Source organism: Phyllostomus discolor, chromosome 15 (genome assembly GCF_004126475.2).
Source record: "Phyllostomus discolor isolate MPI-MPIP mPhyDis1 chromosome 15, mPhyDis1.pri.v3, whole genome shotgun sequence".
Lineage (NCBI taxonomy): Eukaryota > Metazoa > Chordata > Mammalia > Chiroptera > Phyllostomidae > Phyllostomus > Phyllostomus discolor.
The window spans coordinates 16,178,464-16,198,461 of NC_040917.2; the positions used below are offsets into that span (position 1 = coordinate 16,178,464).

At 60.2% G+C, this 19,998-nt stretch overlaps 1 protein-coding gene and 1 pseudogene across 1 annotated transcript in view; both read right to left on the reverse strand.

Moving 5' to 3' along the window:
- The window catches only part of LOC114512462 (calpain-2 catalytic subunit), a 41,836-nt gene that overhangs the window by 12,095 nt on the left and 9,743 nt on the right, over nucleotides 1-19,998 (reverse strand). The window contains exons 3-7 of the mRNA XM_036016106.1: nucleotides 5,758-5,876; nucleotides 4,677-4,810; nucleotides 3,386-3,554; nucleotides 2,207-2,290; nucleotides 745-830 (exon numbers count right to left, since the gene is read on the reverse strand). Of these exons, the coding sequence (XP_035871999.1) occupies nucleotides 745-830; nucleotides 2,207-2,290; nucleotides 3,386-3,554; nucleotides 4,677-4,810; nucleotides 5,758-5,876 (592 nt within the window). The remainder of the gene's footprint in view (nucleotides 1-744; nucleotides 831-2,206; nucleotides 2,291-3,385; nucleotides 3,555-4,676; nucleotides 4,811-5,757; nucleotides 5,877-19,998) is intronic.
- LOC114512495 lies at nucleotides 8,887-8,979 on the reverse strand (annotated as a pseudogene).

The following is a 19,998-nucleotide window of genomic DNA, read 5'->3' on the forward strand; positions in this document are numbered from 1 at the left end:
GGGCGATGGCGTCTCCCCAAGGCCCCCGAAACTGAGGGCCGGGGGCACGCTGCTCAGGAGGGAGGTGACACAGACAATGCGTGGCTGAGAGGTGCCGGGGGGCAGGCGGGAGATGCGTCGTCCTGGGAGGGTGTAGCGAGGGGCATCCAGGAAACGGGCACGGCCCCTTCAGAGGGGGACGACGGGGCGCCGTGGCCGGGCCAGGACAGGCCAGCAGCAGGCACGGGGGTGTCCAGCCTGCGTCCCAGGACGGCTAGCGATGCGGCCCAATGCAAAATCATGAATGTACTTAAAACACGATGAGGCTTTTTTGTGATTACGTGTCGCAGTGTATTTAACGTGTGGCCCAAGAGAGCTCTTCTTTTTCCAGGGCGGCCCAGAGATGCCGAATACACAGAAAGTTTGGACGCCCCTGGTACCTCCTTGGAAGAGAACAGGAGCTTGGGGGAAGGAAGGTGGCCCCCCCCCCCGGCCAGAAGGTCCAGCAGCAGGTGAGTCTGAGCGAGGGAAAGATGGGGCAGGAGGGGATGAGAGGACTGAGCCTGGGCCTCACAAACGGCACCCAGATAGCTGGATGCGCTGGTTCTAAGAGCTTTAGGGGGCCCACCTGCCCCGTGGGCCCCCCTCGGTGTGGCCCGTGCTCTCGGGGTGTATTCCTCAGCACCGTGCGGGGAGCCCTCCCTCCGTCTCCCCCAGGTCTCCCGGCAGGATGCCCCTCCCAGGCCCCCGAGGCACCCTCCTCACTTGTCACTCCACTTCCCGGTCCACTCCACCTCTCCCCAGGGATTCCGGATGCGGATCAGCTTCTGCAGGCTTCCTCTGCTTTCCACCTGCGGGGGGGTGGGGGGGGGTGCATTCAAGCCAGGCCTGGAGGCTCCAGGGCCCAAGGTCTTCTCCCTGAGCCGGGGGTCTGAGTCCAGGTTGTGTGTGTGTGTGTGTGTGGGCGGGGGGGGGGGCGGTGTCACAAAAAGGCAGAGCCCCACTGCTCGCTGCCCACTTCGATGGCTCCTAGGACCCAGCCCTTGGAGGATCTGGGCTCCGCAACACCTGTCGTGAGGCTGAGGCACAAGGGCACGTATCCTGGACTCCGCACCGAGCCACAGTTCGACTGTAACAGGACGTGCTCTTGTCCTTGGGGCTCAGGGAAGCCCTGCCGCCCGTCAGGAGGACACGGGTGACAAGCAACCACGGTGTGTGGTTCCTGGGTTTGAGGGAGGACACTCTGTAACGGGTACTTGGGGGAAAATATAATATGGACTACAGATGAGGTGATGTTATTGAATTAGTGTGCATTTTATTGGGCCTGAAAAGGACATCAGGGTTTTTACATAAGAGAATGGAAGAATGCTTTAATGTCTGCGAGCTCCGTCCAGACAGCCCGGAAGAAGGTGCCCACGCGGGGAGGGACGGGACAGACTCGGCAGAACGTCGCCGACTGGCGAGTCCAGGGGAACAGCATTTGCACGGTTCCTGTACTGTTCTGTCCACTTTTCTACACACTTGAAAGTTTTCAAAATAAAAAGATATGTGTGTCCGGGGCAAGGGCAACAAATATCAAGGGAAAAAGAAAACCACTGGGCACATCAGAAGACCTGAGGTCGAGTCTGGGTTTCGTCATTGACAGTGAACTTGGGCTGCTTAATGCTATTTGTAATAAGACCAGCAGCAGCAAGCACGTCTGCGTACTTGACACAATGTTCCAGGCGCAGTCGGAGCACTTTACCGAGAATCACCGCAGCGACCGCACGGTGGTGGATATTATTATTCCCAATTTCAAGGTGAGGACACCAGGGGCAGAGTTTAAAGTAAGTCACTGGGGCCGCAGAGCTGGCGAGCGGCGGAGTCCAGCTGGAACGCTAATTCGGGCACTGACGCTTCTGGGAGGCCGAATGTGAAAGCGCCGGGGAGAGTATAATACACCATACAGAAGCAAAGTGTCCTGTCTTCAGTTTTAGCTGGCCCAGAGGAGTAGGGTAGTTCCAAAAGTCAGCACAATCAGAGCGCCGGGCGCCGGACCCTGCGGCCACCAGAGGGCGGCGCGCGCCTGCGGACCCGAAGCTCCGGAAGGAACCGGAAAGGACAGCCCAGGGAGTCCCGCCCGACCGTCAGGAATGCGAGGCCTCCGTGGAAACAGCTGTGGGAACTCGAGGGCCCCACCCTGCCGTCCCAGCCAGAGAAAGACCTTGAAACCCCCCTGCAGGCATACCTCCTCGGCTCCGGTGACGGAGTACGCGTGCCCCTTCACCAGCTTCTGGAACGTGACGGCCTCTGAGTCTGCCATACTGGTGATCTGGAAACAGGGGAAGATCAGCCCTGGTTGGCGCATCTGGCCTGCCCCCCACCCCTCCCGCCGCCCCTTGCTCCTTGGGATCCGAGGGGCTGGGAGATGCGGGGCGCGCACAACTGCAGGGGCGTGGCCTGGAGGGCGTGGCCCTGGGGGCGTGGCCCGGCAGGACAGAGCTGTGCTTTCCCGCTCTTGGACCAGCTCCTGCTACCACTTTGAGATGCTGGCCCGCGTTTACAGCCAGAGCAAAGGCTAAACGCAACAACCGTTAGGGAGAGGGAGGGAGCACCTGCGTGAACGCGTGCGCATGGCGCATTCACAGATTTCTGCGGGTCGAGGAGGGCGGAGTTAGGACCCTCCAAGGAGAGCAGGCTGGTGAGCCCCTGGGCTCAGGACAGCCACCAGACAGCATCAGGTGGCCCAGCACGGGGTGTGTTGGCAAATCTGACGGTGGGCTGTGGGCAGGAAGGGTTTTGTGCCTCAACATGGCCTTCAGAAAGAGTTTGAGAATCCCTGCCTGGCGCTGGACGGAGATCTGGGCCCTGAGAGCCAAGGCTTGTTTTCTCTGACCCACAAGGACGGGGACCTGGATAGGACAGGGCTTGGGGGTGGGCCCAGCCTTTGCCTGGAGGCTCCTTGAGGAGAGGCAGTGCCCCACCTCGCTTCCCCTGGTGAGGTTTGCCAGCAAGGCTAGAATAAGGACATGGCTCCTCCTGTGCCTGGGGAAGTCTTCCCACAGGCTGTGAACCCTGCGGCGGTGCCAGGGAGGGCCGCCGGGCTCCAGGCACAGGCCCTGCAGGGAGGGGTCCCCTCGGGACCGGCAGAGGGCAGGGGACCTGTGGCCCGGGTGGTGATTCACAGGAGACTGAGGGTGGAACATGGGCTGGAGGGGGAAGGGCTGGAGGTACCATCACCCCTTCCCTTGCACCCCAGACAGCCTGGCCGTTGCCTAGCAATGCCTGGGGTCCAGGGGATGCTCCGTAAGGTGGACAGGGATGGGCTAAGGCTGCAAACGGGGCAGCAGGTTTCCTCGGGCACTGCTGGAGGCTCCCCCAGCTGCAGCGGGCCAGACCCGGGGTCGGGAGGGTGGCCGGCACTCACGTCAATGGAGCAGCCCAGGAGGGAGCCTTTCTGCAGAGCCTTCTGGATGATCTTGAACAGGTTGGAGGGGGCCTTCCTCAGCTCGTACCACTCGGCGATGCCGCCCGTGAAGTCCTCGAAGCCCTCAGTGGTGGCGCCCCCTGAGAGCGCCTCATAGCAGCCGTTGACCCTGCAGGACCGGAAGACACGCCGCTGCCCCCTGCTGCTGACGCCACGGCCTCTCCACGGGCCCCTTTCTCGATGCCTCCTTTGCTGGGCGAGCCAGGGACCCTCTGCTCAGGCTCTCCTGGCCTTTGTCTCCAACGCAGGGTGCCCATGAGGGCCGGAGGCTGTCTCCCCAGTTACCATTTCCCTGGTCCTCTGAAAGTTTCTTAAACTCTCGTAGAACCTGAGAGCTGGAAGGGCCTGGGTGATGCTCCGTTCCAGCCTCCTGCATGGACCCCTCCTGCTTCCTGACAGGAAGGGGGAGGTCTGCCCCTCAGCTATTTGGCATTTATTGCTTTACAAAGACAACGATTCAATAACGAAGGCCCTTTTCCAGAGCAGCAGGCAGCGCTGGGGGGCTCACTGCTCCCCACCGTCGATGTGGGCAACCTTTGGCTTCTCTAACTCTACAATTTGAGCACGTGACTTAGAAGTGGCGCTCAGGGCCAGATTATCATGGCAGGGGCCGTGAGAACAGAGATCCCCGATGCCCGAGAGCCGGTCACTTCAATGGACCGAGCCCAGGCGGCACGCACGGCCAGGACGAGGCCATTCTGGAGGGGAGTGGACGCAGGCCTTCCCATGGCCCGTGGGCAGTGTGGAGCCCCGGACCGCCGGACTCTGGGCCGTGTGGGTGGGACACAGCTGCGGAGAGTCCATACGCAACTGTTTCTAACCAGAGACACCACCTATTCTGGGCCGGTTCCCATCGTTCCCATGCCTCTGCCACGGCTGGCCTGGCCCACCGGCAGCAGCGCGTTGCTGGATTTAGCTGACGAAAATGCGACATGGCCTGCCAAGGAAGCCCGAGGTCCCACTCAGGGCCAGCACGCTCAGGGCCCCAGCCCGCTCCTGTGCGTTTGGAGCCAGTGGTGGCAGCAGAGGCCACTGGCCAGTGCACAGCGGCCAGCCCCCGGCACCCATTATCCCCTTGAACTCAGAGCCCAGGTTAGGCCACAGTTGTTCTACAGAACGGGCCTCCTGCTCAAGTGGCCTGTGGGTCGTTCCTGATGGTTTTCAGCATCCAGGGCAGTGGGCGGGGTGGGGGGGCAGGCAGGCCGTCACAGGGAAAGGCACGGCCACTTACTTGGCGTAGGCCTTCTCCAGCAGGGCGCTCCAGAACTCGCTCCCCTCCGCGGAGTGCACGAACAGCAGCTCCCCGTCCTTGGTGGGCAGCCGGTCGTCCACCACCACCTCCACCCACTCGCCGTACTGCCAGAACTGGGGGCGAAGGAGGGGAGGGGTGGCGTGGGGTGGGCTGGAGGAGCAGCCGGTGGCAGCATGGGGACCCCGAGCCTCAGCTGCAGCCGGCCCCCTCAGCCTTCCCCCACCCCCGACCCCCACAAAACCCTCTGCAGTGGAAGAAGGGGCAGCGAGGGGCAGCTGAGCCCACCTGGGGGAGCTGCTTCTTCTCAGTCTCCCCCTGGGGGCAAGCACTTGGCCCTGCACCTCAAGCTTTTAAAAATCCTTCCCACTCGCCACCATAACAGGGGGACAGTGAACAGTCCCATAACATTCCGTCTTAGACCTCAAATGGTAAACTTCTTCTAACACCTGGGAGTGGCTTCCGAAGTCAGTCTGTCCTCCCTCCCTCCCCGCCTGTCCCAAGGAGCTCCCCACTGCCATCCTCCTGGGGCCCCGAGTCGGGAGCCGGCCAGGGAGCTTGCTGCTGTTTATCTGTCCTTTGGAGAAGAGAGAGTCGTAGGAGTCTGTGGACACTGGGGACTGATGAGCTTGGCCATGCCCGAGGACCTGTCCCTAGGCCCCCAGACCTGTCCCTAGGGCCCCAGATCGGTCCCTAGCCCCCAGGACCTTTCCCTAGCCCCCAGAACTGTCCCTAGCCCCCAGGACCTGTCCCTAGGCCCCCAGGACCTGTCCCTAGCCCCCAGACCTGTCCCTAGCCCCCCAGGACCTGTCTCTAGCCCCCAGGACCTGTTCCTAGCCCCCTGGACCTGTCCCTAGCCCCCAGGACCTGTCCCTAGCCCCCAGGACCTGTCCCTAGTCCCCTGGACCTGTCCCTAGCCCCCAGGACCTGTCCCTAGCCCCCAGGACCTGTCCCTAGCCCCCTAGACCTGTCCCTAGCCCCCAGGACCTGTCCCTAGCCCCCAGGACCTGCCCCTAGGCCCCCGGACCTGCTGGGGAGAATTGGGGGCCGATCACTAGGTCACCTGGAAGCGGAAGATCCCTGCGTAGTTCTCCTGGAAGCTCTGGTCTAAGGGGACGACTCGGGCCAGGATCTCCTCATTCAGGGTGAGGGAGGCGATGGCCGCCAACAGCCAGCAGTCACCTGTGAACACGGCACGGGGGGCTCTCCTCAGAGGGGTCTCGGTGCCCCTGGCGGGGGGGGGGCGGTGTCAAGCGTCTGTCCCGCCCCTGTGAGCTGGAAGCCTCAGCTGTGTGTGGCAGAGCCGTGTGGCCGAGGGCCCTGGCGTGACGGGCGGTAGGGGCTGGGGTGAGGCTGTGCGGGGAATGCCGAGGGAGGAACATTTAGCCGAGGGAGGAACGTTTAGGGTGTGACAGCGGCTGGGTGGCGGGGGGAGAGCTCATTCTCCGGAAGACCCTGAGCTGTGTGCTGGCTGGACGGTGGCCTTACTGCCCGGCCCAGGCCTGGTGCCCGAGAGACGCTCTGCCAGGAGCATCCTGGAGTGGGGGGTCCGCTCACAGCAGGGCCCCTGGGAGCACGGGGTGCGTTAAAGGTGCGTCTGAGAGAGAGGAAGGAAATGCAGAGACAGATGGGAAGTGGTCAGACGTCGGGCATCTTCTGGGAGAAGGAGGCAGAGGCCAGAGAAAGACACCAGCAGGCCCCCCAAGGGCAGAAGCACCCAGAGATGCAAAGGCAAGAGCCAGGAGTCAGAGACGGCAGAGACCGGGCTCTGGCGCCGGGGTAGGGGGGCGCAGGCACACGGGCGCAAGTCACTTCTGGGGGGTGTGCACCATGGGGGGGGGGTGGGCAAGGCCTGGGGCCGTCAGGGCGGCAGCTGACCAGGCAGCCTGGCCCCTCTGCAGCCTCAGCGCCCTCCTCTGTGACGTCTGGGTAACTTGTGAGGCGGGAGGAGAGCGAGTGTGTAAGGGTGTGTAAGGCGCTCACGCCCACTCGGCACCCGTGACAGTGCTCAGCACCACGGCTCCCTCGAGGGGTTAGCTGGAAACGAGCTGGCGCCAGCCACCCCCAGGCTGCTGTGCAGACAGTGAGGAAGGCCACACCCTCCTCAAGGAATGTCCACTTTCCGTGACAACAATAGGAAATGGTCTTTGATGATCCGAACGTTCATTGTTGGATTTATTTTTACTGACTGGCAAGCCTAACGAAGTATTTTTAAAGTCCACCGAGTCCCCAGCATTCTGGGTGACTACTTAGCATCCGGATGGTTTTTCTGAGCCGGGTGGTCCCGCCCACGCTCAGAAGTGATGGGCGGTGCTCTTGGAGGCCTCCATGCACCAGGGACCTGTCACTCTGTGGTCAGGAGACACGCCCCCTGCCCCCAGTGAGTCAGCAACCAAAGGAAGGTGAACACATCCTCTGGCTCCTTCAGTCGGGTGGGCGCTCGGTGCTGTGACTCACCTGTTGTTTGCCGGTCATTTGCTTTCCACCTGGTAACACCGCGGTTGCTGTGAGAAACCAGCCTCCCCACATTCTCGAGCTGGGAGGTTTCAGAGTTGCTGGCTGTGCCTCCGATTCCAGGCGTGAGCCTATGGCTCTCTCTGCCTCGTTCTCTTCTGGCTCCTGTTCTCAGGGAAGGTTCTGCGACCCAGCCAGAGCCAGTGAGGTGAAACGAGACTGTTACTGGTGCCTGGGGAAGAGTGACAGGTGGCCGTGTCTGCCGCATTGACTCTGTTATGACGCGTGGTCTGCCACAGCTGAAGCCACCTGGTGTCTGTGGGAGGGACGGCCTGTCTGAAAAACGGAGCCCAGTCTGCAGGAAGAGGGGCTGAGAGCTGGACAGAGAAAAACCAGGTCCTGGTGGAATCACTTGCGTTCCTGGATCAAGCTGTACCTGAAGCCAGATGCCTCGGATCTTTCAGTTACAAAAATTGATCAGGTCCCTGTTTCCTTATCCATTATGCAGGACTACAAGTCCCTGCGACTTGCCTGCTAGGGGCACTTGGGCGACAGCCAGTGTTTATCGAGGCCTTCTCGATAAATATGTGCCCGCCACTATCGTAAGTGCTTCAGTTTCATTACCTCATTCATCCCTCACAGCAGCTCTAGGAGGATGGCACTACAACCGTCTCCATGTCAAAGCTGAGATAATAAGGCTTGGGAGGTTAAGTGCGTTGTCAACAGTTAGAGTTACAAGTTTAAAAGGCGTGGTATTTCTGTGAAATCTCTGAGCCACCCTTTTGGGTCAACTCGGCCTTTATATAAATCAAACTAGGCTTTTTTTGCACATATTGAGAATAAACAGTTTGCAGAGAAACTTGGCAGCGAGAGTTTCCAGCTCTGGCCGTTGGAGCCCCTGGTGGTTGGGCGTGGAAATCCACCTAGAGGAGGTCTTTGCACCTGATTCCCCACCTGCCTGGTACGGCCCAGGTGATTCACAAACAGGGCACCTTCAGGCCCTTCCTGAGCATCCACCGACCTCCCAGTTCAACCTCGTCGCACTGTTCATCCTGGAGAACGAATTTACCACACTCCTGGGGTCACAGGAGCCTCCTCTTCCCTCCTCTTCCTCTGCCCTCAGGCCTTCTCGTGACTTCAGCCCTCCTCTGGGAACCCGGAGCTGCCTACCGTTCTCACTTTTCTTGAGCTTATTTGAGCTTTTCTTTTAATCTTGCAAAGTGTGTGGCTTTGGGTCTGGAGGCGGAAAGCCTTGTGGGTAAAACAAGGCGTGGGTCCAAGTGACAGGGTCCAGGAGGAAGAAGTTCTTCAGCCAGTTGCCCCCACGGTCCCTGAGGGTCTCCCATCGGGTCCCCAAGCGCCCCCAGAAAGGCTGCCCAGGTCTGTGTGGCCAAGGAGAAGCCATCTGAACACACTCCTATTCCGTTTCCCTTACTAACAAGAGTCGATGCTCGTGCATCGCACGTGTGTGTGGGTGTCACACAGGGGTCTGTCTGTAGGACATGTTGACTGCCTTTGTAGTTGCGGGGGTCACGGCTGAAGGTGCCACTATTCATGGGACAATGACTGCGTGCGTGAAGGACCCGCTTCAGGTAGAGGGGCTATGTTTTTTTGGTGGGCCACACACGTAGGTCACTGCTGACCGCGCACCTGTCTCAGATCACTCCTGCTCACTGCCAGACGTGGGCGCTCTTGGCACGTCCCAGAAATCCGTGGCCATGCCTCCTGGCTCCCAGTGCTCACGAATGTGCGTGTCATCCTTGCACCGGGGCCATGCCAATCATCTCTGTATCATTCACGATATCAGTGCAGGTGCCGCTGAGGCCAGCACGTGGCTTCCAGTTTTCTCCCTTCGCGTCTCAGGAGCACTTCTCCTGATCACCTCACCTCCCTCCGTCCTGCGGAAGGGATTGCTTTTTCCATCTTTTGCCACGTTCCTCTAACTTGTTTCCTTTGGAAGGATTCCTGATCCCTGTTTCCTAGGGGAGGAACCTGTGGCTTTAAGGGACCGAGTTACTTGTTTGAGGCCAAGGAACACATCCCGGCAGGGGCTGAGAGGGGCCAGGACCTGGACGCTGGACGTCCAGCCATTGTTCTTTCCACCAACAGGGCTTTAGAAAAAACAAACCAACTAACTAAACAAGTAGCTACCATTTTGCAAAATACTTCACAGTTTACAAAGAACATGCTCCCCATTTTATTTGATCTTCGCAGAAATCTGGTGAGACTTCTATCCTTACTGTTAACCATCACCTGTTGGAAACGAAGAAATCGGAACTCGGGAAGTTCATACACTAGCTAACTGGCAGGCCTCTTGTGCAAACCCTCTGAACCCAAAGGCTGGGTTTTGTTTAAAAACTACACCGTGCTCGAGATGTCTTTTGGTCCAGGGTATCTGATTCCTGTAACTAGGGAGACACCCCACTGGGAATACCCAACTGCGATTTTCCGATTTCAGCCGAAGGGGTGGCAAGCCTGCCACTTCCCGAAACCCTGCGCTGTATTTTAATGCCCTCGTGTTTACCAGCTCGTGAAATATGAAAGCGCGTCCCCTATGCAGTGCAGCGAGATGCACTCAGGCAACAGGAGCGTGGCCTGTCACCGCGCAGCCAGGACCGTGGCGCTAAGGTCATGACAAAGACGAGAGGAGACGAGAGTTAGATGCACATTGAAGCGAAGATGCGCAAAGGTTTTCATCCGCTGTCCAAATGCCGGGGTTGAAGGAGACTTAGAGTTCACTGGAAGAATGGCTAAGTTTTTGCCCTGGCTGGTGTGGCTCAGTGGATTGAGCTCAAGCCTGCAAACAGTTGTGGGTTCAATTCCTGGTCAGGGCACGTGCCTGAGTTGTGTGCCAGGCCTCCAGTTGGGTGCCTGGGAGAGGCAGACCACTGATGTTTCTTTTCCTCCCTTTCTCCCTCCTTTCCCCTCTCTCTAAAAATAAATAAGTTAAATCTTAAAAAAAATTCTATATATAAAAAAGGATGTCTAGATTTCCAGTAGGGTCAACACAGTTGAAATCCAGTTTTATACTTCAGATTCTACCTTTCTCCCTCACCCAAACAGCGAAATGTTTTTGACTAGCTGGGGAAGTTCCATGGCAGGGCTCATTTCTTCGATTGATTTATTATCTGCTCCTACAAGCTTTCTCAGCGCCGAGATCTGACTGCGGATCACGATCGTTTGCATTCGTGGAGACCTACTGGGCGCCAGGCGCTGTGCTCAACGCTCTCCGTGCCTCTTCGCGCTGGTTCACGGCCACAGCCCTTCCAGGCGGGCAGCTGCTCTGACCGCCCTCTGCCAGAGCCGAGGAACCTGCGGTGTAAGGGGGCTGGAGGCTCAGCCAAAGGGCCCGGTTAACGAGGGGCCCGCCAGGTCCGTCTGAGCAAAGCGTTTGACATCTAACCTCAGTGGTCTCCGTGGCACATAGGTGTCAGTTTCTAACTCACCCGCACAGGACGTGGTCTTGGGGACCTTTGTCCTTGGGGGGTGACTCGATTATGTCTCCGTGTCTGGGCGGCACACTGCCCTCTCACCGACTTCCTGCTCACTCCGCGTGGACGGCGGCACCCGGGGGAGGGTTCTTGGCCCCTGTGGGCACCTGCCGTACAGCCTCCTCAGGAGCAGCCTCATCCAGTCCTGCCCGTCCTAGCTGAGGCCAGACCCCCAGTCCTCCTTACCAAGGTGCAAGTCTGTGCCCCCCGAAATGGCTCAGGACCACCCTTCTCCCCTGGACGATGCTGCGGTGACTTGCTCCCGGGCAGGGGACCTGGTTGGACAGGTCCCTGGAGTCCGCGCCCAGCACAGCCGGCCGGGACAGCGCAGCACAAGGCAGACACCAATGCCACAAACTGCTATGGTTCCAAGCGGCTCAAGCTCCAGAAAAGTCCCAGAATGCGCCTCCCCTGGAATGTCGCCGCGTGGACGGGGTGGAAAAAGACGGACCTGGGTGTGGCCAGGGTCGGCAGAGGGGAGGACGGGAGGGCCACCAGACCCCTCAAGGGACTGTCACTGAGCAGTGGGCCCTGAGCCTCCTGCCTTCCTCTGCTGGTGGGTTTTCCAATTGTTCCGTGTTTGCAGGCCTCTGGGCCGGGTGTAGAGTCTCTTCAGACCTGGTTCCCTGCTGGCAACCCTGTTCACTCCATCAGTCTCAGGGCCGCCGTCCTGCGGACCTGAGGCCCGGATTGAGGTGAGACGCAGGTGAGCACCCAATCCCTTCTGGTCGCCGCTCCACGTCCAGGCCACCCCAGAGCTGACCTCGGCGGGCGGGGTCACAGGCTCCCAGGGCCTCTGCCTGCTGGAGGGGTTCGGGCATGGGAGCCCGGGAGATCAGAGGAAGTGGGGAGCGAGGTCGGGGTATTTCTTCCCCGGCTCCTTGCAGCTCCGCTAGAGCTGTGTCCCTGGACCGCAGGGCACTGCGCCTTCAAGGTGGCACCTGCGCACGGCCCACTGCCAGTTCCAGAATCCCGTTCCACCTGCCTCTGGCACACAGATTGGCGTCCCCTCCCGGAGGGACTCGGTCATGTCCCCTCATCTGTCGCAGAAGGCTTCCGGCACCGCTGTTCTCTCCGGCAGGGGTGAAGGTCCTCCGGCCAGGGTGGTCTGCCCCTCACCGGCGGGTCACCCTCCCAACCAAGGCCAAGGGCACCGTCTGCCTGCAGAGGGGAGGCGCTCACCCACCCCGTTTAAAAAGTGGCCCGTCTTCTTGGCTAGAGAGCGTCGTCATCATAAAAACGCCGCTTGCTCTTAGGTCAGCCTCTAAATTTAATGCAACCCCAATAAAAATAGCAAGAGGACGGTTTTGCAATTTGGAACTCAGCCGATTCCAGAGTTTATAAATAAGAGAAAACTAAGCATGAGGCGCAGCTAGAAAAAAATCTCTTACGTTGAAAACACGTAGAAGGCCTCAGGGATTAAACCAGGGCAGTACTTGTGCCTGAGGACCCACAGACAATCAACACAGAACAGAAACAGCTTGGAACGCAGGCGTCAGCAAAGGTAAATTATTCCCAAGCGGAACTGGAACAGCTGAGTAGCCGTCCAGAAAAAAAAATCAAGTTATAGCCCATCTTGTCGCCGGGATACATTCTAAATGGGATACTATTTACATGTAAACACTTAACATGATATCTTATATATGTTTTATTATATTTACATATAAGTAGGATACATCTAGACATTTGTATTGTTTGCATATTTGCTATTTAGGTACGTACTGATATATTTTATTTTTATTTTTTTAATCCTAGCCCAAGGATATATGTTCACTGATTTTAGAGAGAGAAGAAAGGGGAGAGAGGTACATCAACCAGTTGCCTCCTGTACATGCCCTGACCTGGGATCGAACCTACAACCTGGGTGTGTGCCCTGACTAGGAGCTCCACCCACGACCTGAGCTTTTGCTGTACGTGCCGATGCTCCAACCAGCTGAGCCACCCGCCCAAGGCGATATTATATATTTTAATGTGCAGGTTCATAAATTTATATTATGACTGTATTATTAATGCAATTATTTCTATAAACCCATAAACATCCTGGAAGAGGCCACCAGAGAATTCTACCATAACCTCAGAGTGGAGCTCAGCTACCACATTGTACCCTGGAAGCCATAAAATTCTTCAAGGATGAATTTAACTACGTTAAAGTGTAAAAACACGACCTGGTTAAAAAAAGCAAAATCACGATCAGCAAAGTCAAACGAAGAAAACAGTGGAAAACCACCTGTTAGGCAGGTCCCAGACCACAGGTTATACATAAACCTTTCCAGTTTACAGAGAGGGAAAAGGGAGCGGTCGGGAGAAAAGGGGCGGGGACAGCGGCGGAGTTCGGGGAAGGAGGACAAGGTCAAGGCTCGCCCGTTTTCAAGGTGCTGTCCCTCACTCATCACCAAAGAAGTACAAAGCCAGATGCACTGGGATGTGTTATTTTTCACCTTTCAGACTGTAAAGATCAAAATGTGTGGAAAAAAAAGGAAAAGAAGAAAAACGCGGACCCTCTGGGGAGGCCTTGGGGGCGGAGCGTTCTCCCGCCCCGTCTGGAGCGCAGAGTTGGGTGCGGTCCCTAAGAGGTTTCGGGACGGTCCTAGGCCCCAGTGAGGAGGAGTCTCCGTCCAGCAGACACACGCCCCGCGCCCGAGGCTGCTTCAGGCTCGGTGCCTGCCCTCGCTGGTTCCACATCGGCTCCTGTTCTGCCCCACCCCTGCATTGTCTCACCTGTCCGCACACCCTTTTGCCTGGGGACAGACAGCAGGAGGAACCAGCAGCAGCCGCACCCTCTGGGTTCCACACCCAGAGTCTGGGCTGCTGGCTGCCCTCTCAGTCCCCTTTGGCTGGGGGTTCTCCTCCAGCCCAGCACCTCAGGATGGCCCTTCCTGCACCCCCCACTCCCCCGGGGGCCATGTGCCTGGCATTCTGAGGGTACACAGAAGCCCTCTCTGCAGGCACTGGGCTGGGAGGAGGCCAGAAAACTGCCAGGGGGGCCCCTGCCCAATGGGGTGGGGGGGCAGGGGCACAGCTTGGTGGACTGGAGAACCCCTCTGGCAGGGTGCAAGCCAGCCTGGGTGCTGAGGGTCCCGAGTGAGCCTGACGCTGACATGCCCCCTCACTGGGCAGGTCACAGGGCAGAGTGGCCTTTGCTGGCCATGACCCAGCTGCTGGGCACAGGTGCTAGAGAGAGGGCAGGTGGTGCCACGGACTCCCGGCAGCCATGCTGGGCCCACCGGACATCCCCAGACCAGAAGGGAGGAGAGAGGGAGGCCCGGCCAGAGGCCGGTGGGGCCGAACCCAGGATTTGCGTCCGAAGACCTGGGTTAGAATCGTGCTCCACCACTGACGACTGCGTGAACTTGGGTGCAGCTCTCATTTCCCCCACCCATGTTTCCTCAGCTGTGCAAGGAGAATAAAACTCACGTAGCCTCGGGAGGCTGTTGGGGTCAGATGGGAGAGGGCAGGTAGGGATCTGTGGGTGAGCCTCAGAGATCTGGAACCCCAAACCTGTTGGGCTAATTTTGCATGTACACGCATGTGTGCAGATTCTTCTAGGGAGGAACCAGGGTTCTCTCCCACCCCAAAAGGTTCAGGAACCCTGGAACCGGAACCCCAAGTTCAACGCCTGGCTCTATCCGGGGGCAAACCATTCTCGCTGTGCCTCAGTTTCCCTATACACGAGATGGGTTTAATAGCAGTGAAATACACCACAGAGTTGAGTGTTAAATGGGACAAAACAGGTAAAGCATTGAGAATGGTGCCTCTCAGTGCTGGCTGTTTTTACTTCTAGTTTTATAGGGGAGAAGCCTGGGACCCGGAAGCGGTGGTCTGGATTGAGGACACATTATGTGCCCTGCTGGCCACCTTTGGCAGTCCTGTCCTCAGAGGGTGACAGCTCAGGGTGACAAGGGCTGGGGTGGGGGTTGTGACTGAGGCAGGAATGAGGGGGGAGGGGAGCCACAAAAGGGCCAAGACCTGCTCAAGGGCATAAGGTTCCCTTCCAGACGTCCTGAACCTCAGCGAACTCTCAGACGGACGCAACAGTGAGTAAACAAAAACGAAGAATGAGTGCTGGTGAGGTTGTAGACACGATGGAAGAGACGCAAAACTCCTGTGAGGCCCCCACTCCCCAGGCCTGTGGGGACCGCCCCTGGGGCTGTGGATGTCCCCCCTTTGCTCACCCCAGGGAGGGCCCAGGGGCCCGGAGAGCCGCCCTCCCTGGGGTGAGGCTGGTGTGTGGTCTCTTCTCTGCTGTGTCCTGTGCCAAGCACCCGGCGAGGGGGGGCCTTTAAGAGCCAAGGGTCATCCGTCTGGCCTCCTGCCACCCCCCGAGTCTGCAGCAGCTGGGAACCCCGTTCTCTCCCCGAGTCTCCATGTGCCTGGCTGTGGGGGTTTGCACTGAATAGGCCCCCTGTTCTGGTGTCTGTGGCAGAGTGTTCACGAGTTAATTTCTTCATTTGCTCCATGACTACTTCGTGACATTCTCGCTGGCCCAGCCTCGGCCACCTGCTGAGATCACCCCAGCCACCCTTGCTCCTGGGCCGCCAGGGACTTTCCTCCAAACCCAAGCTTGCCCCTCCCCTTCTGATTTGCTCGGGAGAGGGAGGTTCAATGTGGATTTTTGGGGCCCGAGAAGCACAGCTGCCTCACCTTTCCGGACTTGGGGGACTTGGGTCTACCTGGACAAAAGGTCCGACTGTCTGCGGCGGCCTCACCACCCCGGCCCCTGCGTGGGCGCCTCGGGCACGCATCACCTCCCCCCACGGGGCCCGCCCAGACCCCTCTGAGCCCGTGTGGAGACACTGCCAGGCAGACCTCGTGAGTGGCCTCCTTTACGCCCCAGAGCCCGAGCTGAAAAGATAAATTCGAGCAGAGCCCTGGCAGTAAATTTCCAGAGCTGTCCCTCCAGGGCCTGGGCGTCCAGTCCTGAAGGTCAGCTCCGAGGTCAACTGGGGCCCCGGCGGGGAGTCACCTGGGGATGTGGCCGGGTTACGAACACATACGGCGGCTGGAAGTTTTTCCGAGAGCACAGCGTGATATTTGTCCTGTGCTCTCTCCCTCTCTCCCTCCACGCCCCCCGTGTTTCCTCCGCAAACAGAAAAAGGTGCGGCAGAGACATGCAGACGCTGGGCTTCCGTTCGGTGCCACCTGTCCTGCTACGGCTTCCTCACGCTCTCGCACAGTGGCCTGTTGACAGCCCAAGTTCTGTGAGCGCAGGGGCCGTGTCACAGCGGAGCACGTGCTTCGTGAAGTAAAACACGTGGGTGTGCACACACGTGCACATGCTTGCACACAGCACACAGAACGGGACGCCCCAGGCCAGGCCCTCTCTTCCCAGAAGCCCTCCGGAGGGCCTCAGCACCCCTCACTGTCGCCTCTCTCCCTCCCGAGGCCTGACCTGCCTGTGCGGCCAGCGAAAGCCTCCAAGCGCCCGCCCGGGGCTGACCCTGGTGTCCCTGCGTCTCTCTCTGTCCGTGTCCCTGAGTCTCTCTCTGTCCGTCTGCTCTCAGGTCCTGTTTGCTCACTCCCCCCTCCGCAGCGCCGGCCTGTGCTAGGTCCGGAGAAGAGAGGCCTTCACTCTGAGCGGCTGGTGTGCCAGCCTGGGGACCCGGGGGACAGCCACGGACATAGGCCATCACAGCAGATGGAGGTGAGCGCTAGGCCTCGAGTCCGAGTAGGGCGGACTGCTCAGAGCTTGGACCGAGCTAAGGAGGGCGGGGTGGAGGTGGGCTGCGGAGCACTTGCAGGGGGAGGGAAGGTCAAGTGCAGAGTCCCAGAGGGTGGGGGCTGTAGCTCCGGGCAGGATGGGGTGGAGCAGGGGACAGGCGGGTGCCGGGCGCCGGGTGTGTGGGGAGGGCTGAGGCTGGAGACAGGCGGTTGGGCTCCCTCCAGCTCCAGACTCTGAGCTGCCCCCCGGGAATTTCAGCTGAGGTTCCTCCCCCGCCCCCTTTCGCACACTGAGTGCTCGCACTTTCCGGGAGGAATGACTCCCTTTGGGGCAGCTCTGCCCGGCTCCCTCCGCACGGTCCCTCCACCTCTCTCCTTTCGCCATCCTGGGGACTCAGGCCCGGCCTCTGGGGGACCCCTCCTCACCCTGCGCCGCCCCCTCCCGTGTCCTCACACTGCGTCCCAGCTGACCCCTGTGACAGCCGGCGTGACCAACACTCATGTTTCATTTGCTCACTGAACCGTTCAATTCCACCACCGGGCTGCCCCCTCTCTCCCTGGTGACCACAGGGCCTCTGGCAGCAGTGTCCAGTGTGGACTGCAGATGGGCAGGCGCCCAGGGCGGGAACCCAGGTGAGAGTTAAGGCCTGCCCGGGAGTAACGGGCATGTGACAGGTGCGGAAGGGGGCAGGGCGAGGTAAGAAAGACCCGCAGGGAGGGGGCTGGATGGACGTGGGGTGAGCGGGCAGAGGTGGGAGCCTCGTGCATGGAAAGGACTGAGCTTTTCTTTCCTTCTGCCTCAAGTCCCACTTCTCCTCCTGTCACCCATGGAGCCGACCGGCAGGAAGCAGAGGCAACGGGCTGGCTGGGGCCGGAGCCCCTGGCACAGGGATGCTTGGTGGGTGACAGTGTCCCCAGGTTGGCCTGGTTGGCCCAGCTAGCGAGTGCCCCTCTGCCCTTCATACTGGGAGGCCCCCAGGAAGACACCTGCCCTGCCACCACGGGCTGGGGTCCCAGCAGCCTCTGGCCTCCACTGGCAAAGAGCAAGGAGCCATTTTTCAGAGGGAGTCATGAGCAACAGGGCCCGTGCGTCTTCCGAAATGGTGGCCACAGTATTCCCGGCTCTTCTAGACCCTGGGGCCCAGTGCCATGGGCCCCTTCCCATGGTGGGACAGACCCTGAGAGTGGCCCAGCTGAGCCCAGCCATGCTTTAGCACCGTGAGAGGGAACGAGAAGGTGATCACTGTGGTCTCCAGCCACGGACTTGGGGATGGGTGGTCACATACTACATGCGGGTGCGAGGAGACAGGGACCTCCCCGAAACCTGTGCCCGGCCAGGGCGCCAGCTGCACCTGCCACCTGGGGAGGGGCCCGCCAGGGAGTGGAGCCAGCACGGAGAGGTGGCAGTGTCTGGAGGCTGTGCCAGGGCCTTTCTGAGGTCCCCGGGGGCACCCCGCATGCCTGTCTGGGAAGCTGATGAGACAGGCAGCCCCCCAGGGGCGTGTCCTGGGGGGCAGAGTGGCAGTCCCCTCCTTGGCTGCAGCAGCAGCAGCAGCAGCAGCTCCTCTCCCACGAGGTCAGCCATCCCAGCAATGCGCCGGCCAGTCGGCCGGGGTCAGTGTTGTTGCTCCTTTTCTCAGCCAGTGACGGTCACTCCTACGTGTGGCTGTGGTGGGTGTGAGCTTGGCCTTGGGCAGCTCACCTACCAGTTAGCACAGCCACGCCCACACAGCCCTCCTCCAGGTCCTTATCACCCCCCCCCATCTTATCAGTGGTTTTCCACCGGGGCCCTTCTGCTGCCCCCACCCCCACTCCGGGGCCCTGGGGTGATGTCGGTGACCTCTCTGACCATCACGCTTGGGGAGTATGTGGGGGACAGAGGCCGGGAATGGGCGCTGCTGCACGACCCGCAGCATGCAGGACACCCCGAAGGGAAGCAGTACCCGGCCCCGAATGCTCACGGGGCCAAGGTCAGAACCTCTGCTCTCCCTGAAGTCTCGCCTGTCCTGTGTCTCCTTGCTTTAGGGCTTTGTTCCTGTGCCTTCCGTGGGGACAGCTAGATAAATGATAGCCAGACCAAGATATCGATGCTGCTTCTGGCTCACTGTGACCCTTTCTGAGACACTGAGTTTGACAGTGTCTGGCAGACCTGACACTCTGCCCAGCAATGGGGGCCCCCCGGGCCACCCGAGTCTCATCTCAGGAAGGGAGGGGACGGAAGCCCTGAGCGGCAAATCGAGGGCCACCCCTGAGAGCTGGTGGGGAGGGGCTTTTCTAGAGGAAATGCACACGCCCAGGCATGTGAGGTGGTGGCGGATGAGTCACACGGGGCCCTCCTTCCCCTGCCTGTTTCACGCCTGGCAGCAGCAGCCCAGGGAAGAGTACCCCAAACCGGAATCCCCCCACCTGCAGTCATGACACATTTGTATCAGCGGCTGTGGAGAGAGACGAGAAATCACACAGAAGGCGGGGCCTGAGACCTCCTTCGTGAACAGCACACAGAGGGTGTGGCAGGAGCGAAGGAGCCAAACCGTGTGCCCCCTTTCCAGTCCTGGCCCCCTGCTGCTCCAGCGTGAGGGGGCCTTAAGGTGGGAAGGGAAGGGGGAGGGAGATGAGGAGGCCGAGGTTCACACTCACACACCCTGCACTCGGGTGGCAACATCTGGACCCTCAGGAGGGTGTCGCCCCATGCACCTGAGCCCTGCCTTGTCCTCGGCCAGGTGGTGGACCAGGAGGGAGCCACCTGGTGCAGGTTTCATCTCTGCGCCCCTGCCCACTGCGGCTGAGGTCCCCAGAGTCACTGCCGGATGTCCCAGCCTTGATCTGCCTGGACTCCAGCAGATGGGACAGCTTCCTGGCAGATACAGCCACATCCACGCCCCTTCCCCCCAATCCGGGGGCATCACAGACACACCCCCCCCCCCCCCCGACTCAGGAGAGGAGGGGGCCTGGCCCGGCTGCTGCCTCCCTTCCCCCAAACCCTCACCTCCTGGAGGGCCGGCGGGAGGGCATCTCTCTTCCTGATTTCCTAGACAGAAGTCTCCCTGCGTCTGGGCAGCACAGTGCAGGCGACCGCATTGAGGATGGGCCCACCACGCTGAAAGTGGGGGTGACCTGAGCTGTCGGAGCTTACAACCGTGGCGCCCCGTGTGGGGGGGTGGGGGGCACAGGGGCTGCAGGCGGGGACCTCAGGAGTGACCACTGGGGACTTGGGGAAGTCTGATCCAGCCCTCTCGCCTCAGCGACAGGCGCCTGAGGCCACCAGGGATGTGGCCTGGCTCCCGGCTCAGGGGACACTGGAACAAGGCAAAGTCATGGCTGACCCACAGGTCCACGGGGGGCTCGTGGAGCCACAGCCCCCACCCCGGGGCCTGTGGGACAGTGGGGAAGTCTTCTGGGAGGATTCTCGCAGCTCCTGCTCTCTGGGGAGGGGAGGCCAGGGGCAGCCGGCGCAGGCCAGGGGTCCGGGGTGAAGTGTTAAAGTGAGCCACTCATCCCCGCCCTGCTTATGAGACGGAGGCCCAGCCGGAGAGGAGCAGGGCAGCTGCCGCAGTCTCCGACAGAACATTCACAACCAGCAGAGACGCCAGAGGAAATGATGACTCATGGCTCCCCCCCCCCTCCAGGAGAGTGGGAGAGGCCGCGCTGTGGCGGGGTGGGAATGCAGGGCTGGGGTGAGTGGAGGCGACTGCTTTTAAGAG